This window comes from Corvus brachyrhynchos, unplaced genomic scaffold, assembly GCF_000691975.1.
Source record: "Corvus brachyrhynchos isolate BGI_N302 unplaced genomic scaffold, ASM69197v1 scaffold193, whole genome shotgun sequence".
NCBI classification, from domain to species: Eukaryota; Metazoa; Chordata; class Aves; order Passeriformes; family Corvidae; genus Corvus; species Corvus brachyrhynchos.
The window spans coordinates 605,043-606,146 of record NW_008237087.1 but is presented as its reverse complement, the minus strand read 5'-3'; the positions used below and the strand labels follow the sequence as shown (position 1 = coordinate 606,146).

Below are 1,104 nucleotides of genomic sequence, written 5' to 3'. Positions count from 1 at the left end.
AGCCCCGGGGTCACTCTGCCCCGGGGTCAGCCCTGCCAGGACAGGCTGCTCCCAGCAGGGCCCCTCTGTCCACGGGGCTCCCACGGGGTCCCAGCCTCATCCCAGGCATCTCCTGCTCCAGCAGGGACTCCTCCAGGGGCTGCGGGGGGATCTCTGCACCCCCCATGGATCTCTGGATTCCCTGTGGATCCCCAGGGGCTGCGGGTGGATCTCTGCATCCTTATGGATCTCTACATCCTCCATGGATCCCCAGGGGCTGTGGGTGGATCTCTGGATCCCCCGTGGATCTCTGTGTCCCCCGTGGATCTCTGCATCCCCCGGGGATCTCCAGGGGCTGCGGGTGGATCTCTGCATCCCCCGGGGATCCCCAGGAATCTCACCACAGCTTTCAGAGGAATCTCGGCTCCGGCTCCTCCTGCCCCTCCTTCCCCCCTGCCCTCGGTGTCTCCGCGTCGTTTCCCTCTCGTGTTCTCACCCTGCTCTTCTCTGGCTGGAATTAAAACTCTGCCACCACCTTTGCTTTGATTTCTTCTGAAATCTCTTATCCCAGAGGCGTTACCGCCGTCTCTGACTGGCCCAGCCTTGGCCAGTGCTGTGTCCATCCTCTGAGCCACCAGGGCTTGGCTCTGCCGGACACGGTGGAAGCTTCTGGCAGCTTCTCACAGCAGCCACCTCTGTGCCCCCCACTGCCAAAAACCAGGCTGAGCAAAACCAACTCGGTCCCAGTGCCCCCATCCCAGTGTGCCCAGTGCCCCCATCCCAGTTTACCCATTTTACCCATCCCAGTGTGCCCCCGTGGGGCATTGCAGGGCCTGGGCTGGAACGGGCGCTGGGCTGAGCGAAGAAAGCTGAATTTTGGGAGGTTTTGAGGGGTTTTGCCTTTCATTCTGGAAAATAATTTCCCTGCCTGGATACGCTTCAGTCTCAAATTTCCCTCCTGGCGGGGCCAGAGCTGTGGTGAGCGAGTGGTGCTTCATGGTGCCCCAAATTCCCCCCACCTCCTTCTCCACCAACCCTCGGGCTCTTCAGTGCCAGCCTTTACTTCTGGTTTCTTTATTATTATTATTATTATTATTATTATTATTATTATTATTATTATTATTA

At 58.4% G+C, this 1,104-nt stretch overlaps 1 protein-coding gene across 1 annotated transcript in view; it reads right to left on the bottom strand.

Moving 5' to 3' along the window:
- SLC11A2 (solute carrier family 11 member 2) overlaps positions 1-1,104 on the bottom strand; it is a 37,885-nt gene that overhangs the window by 29,917 nt on the left and 6,864 nt on the right. Inside the window, exon 4 of the mRNA XM_017728709.1 lies at positions 636-645. Coding sequence (XP_017584198.1) covers positions 636-645 — 10 coding nt within the window. The remainder of the gene's footprint in view (positions 1-635; positions 646-1,104) is intronic.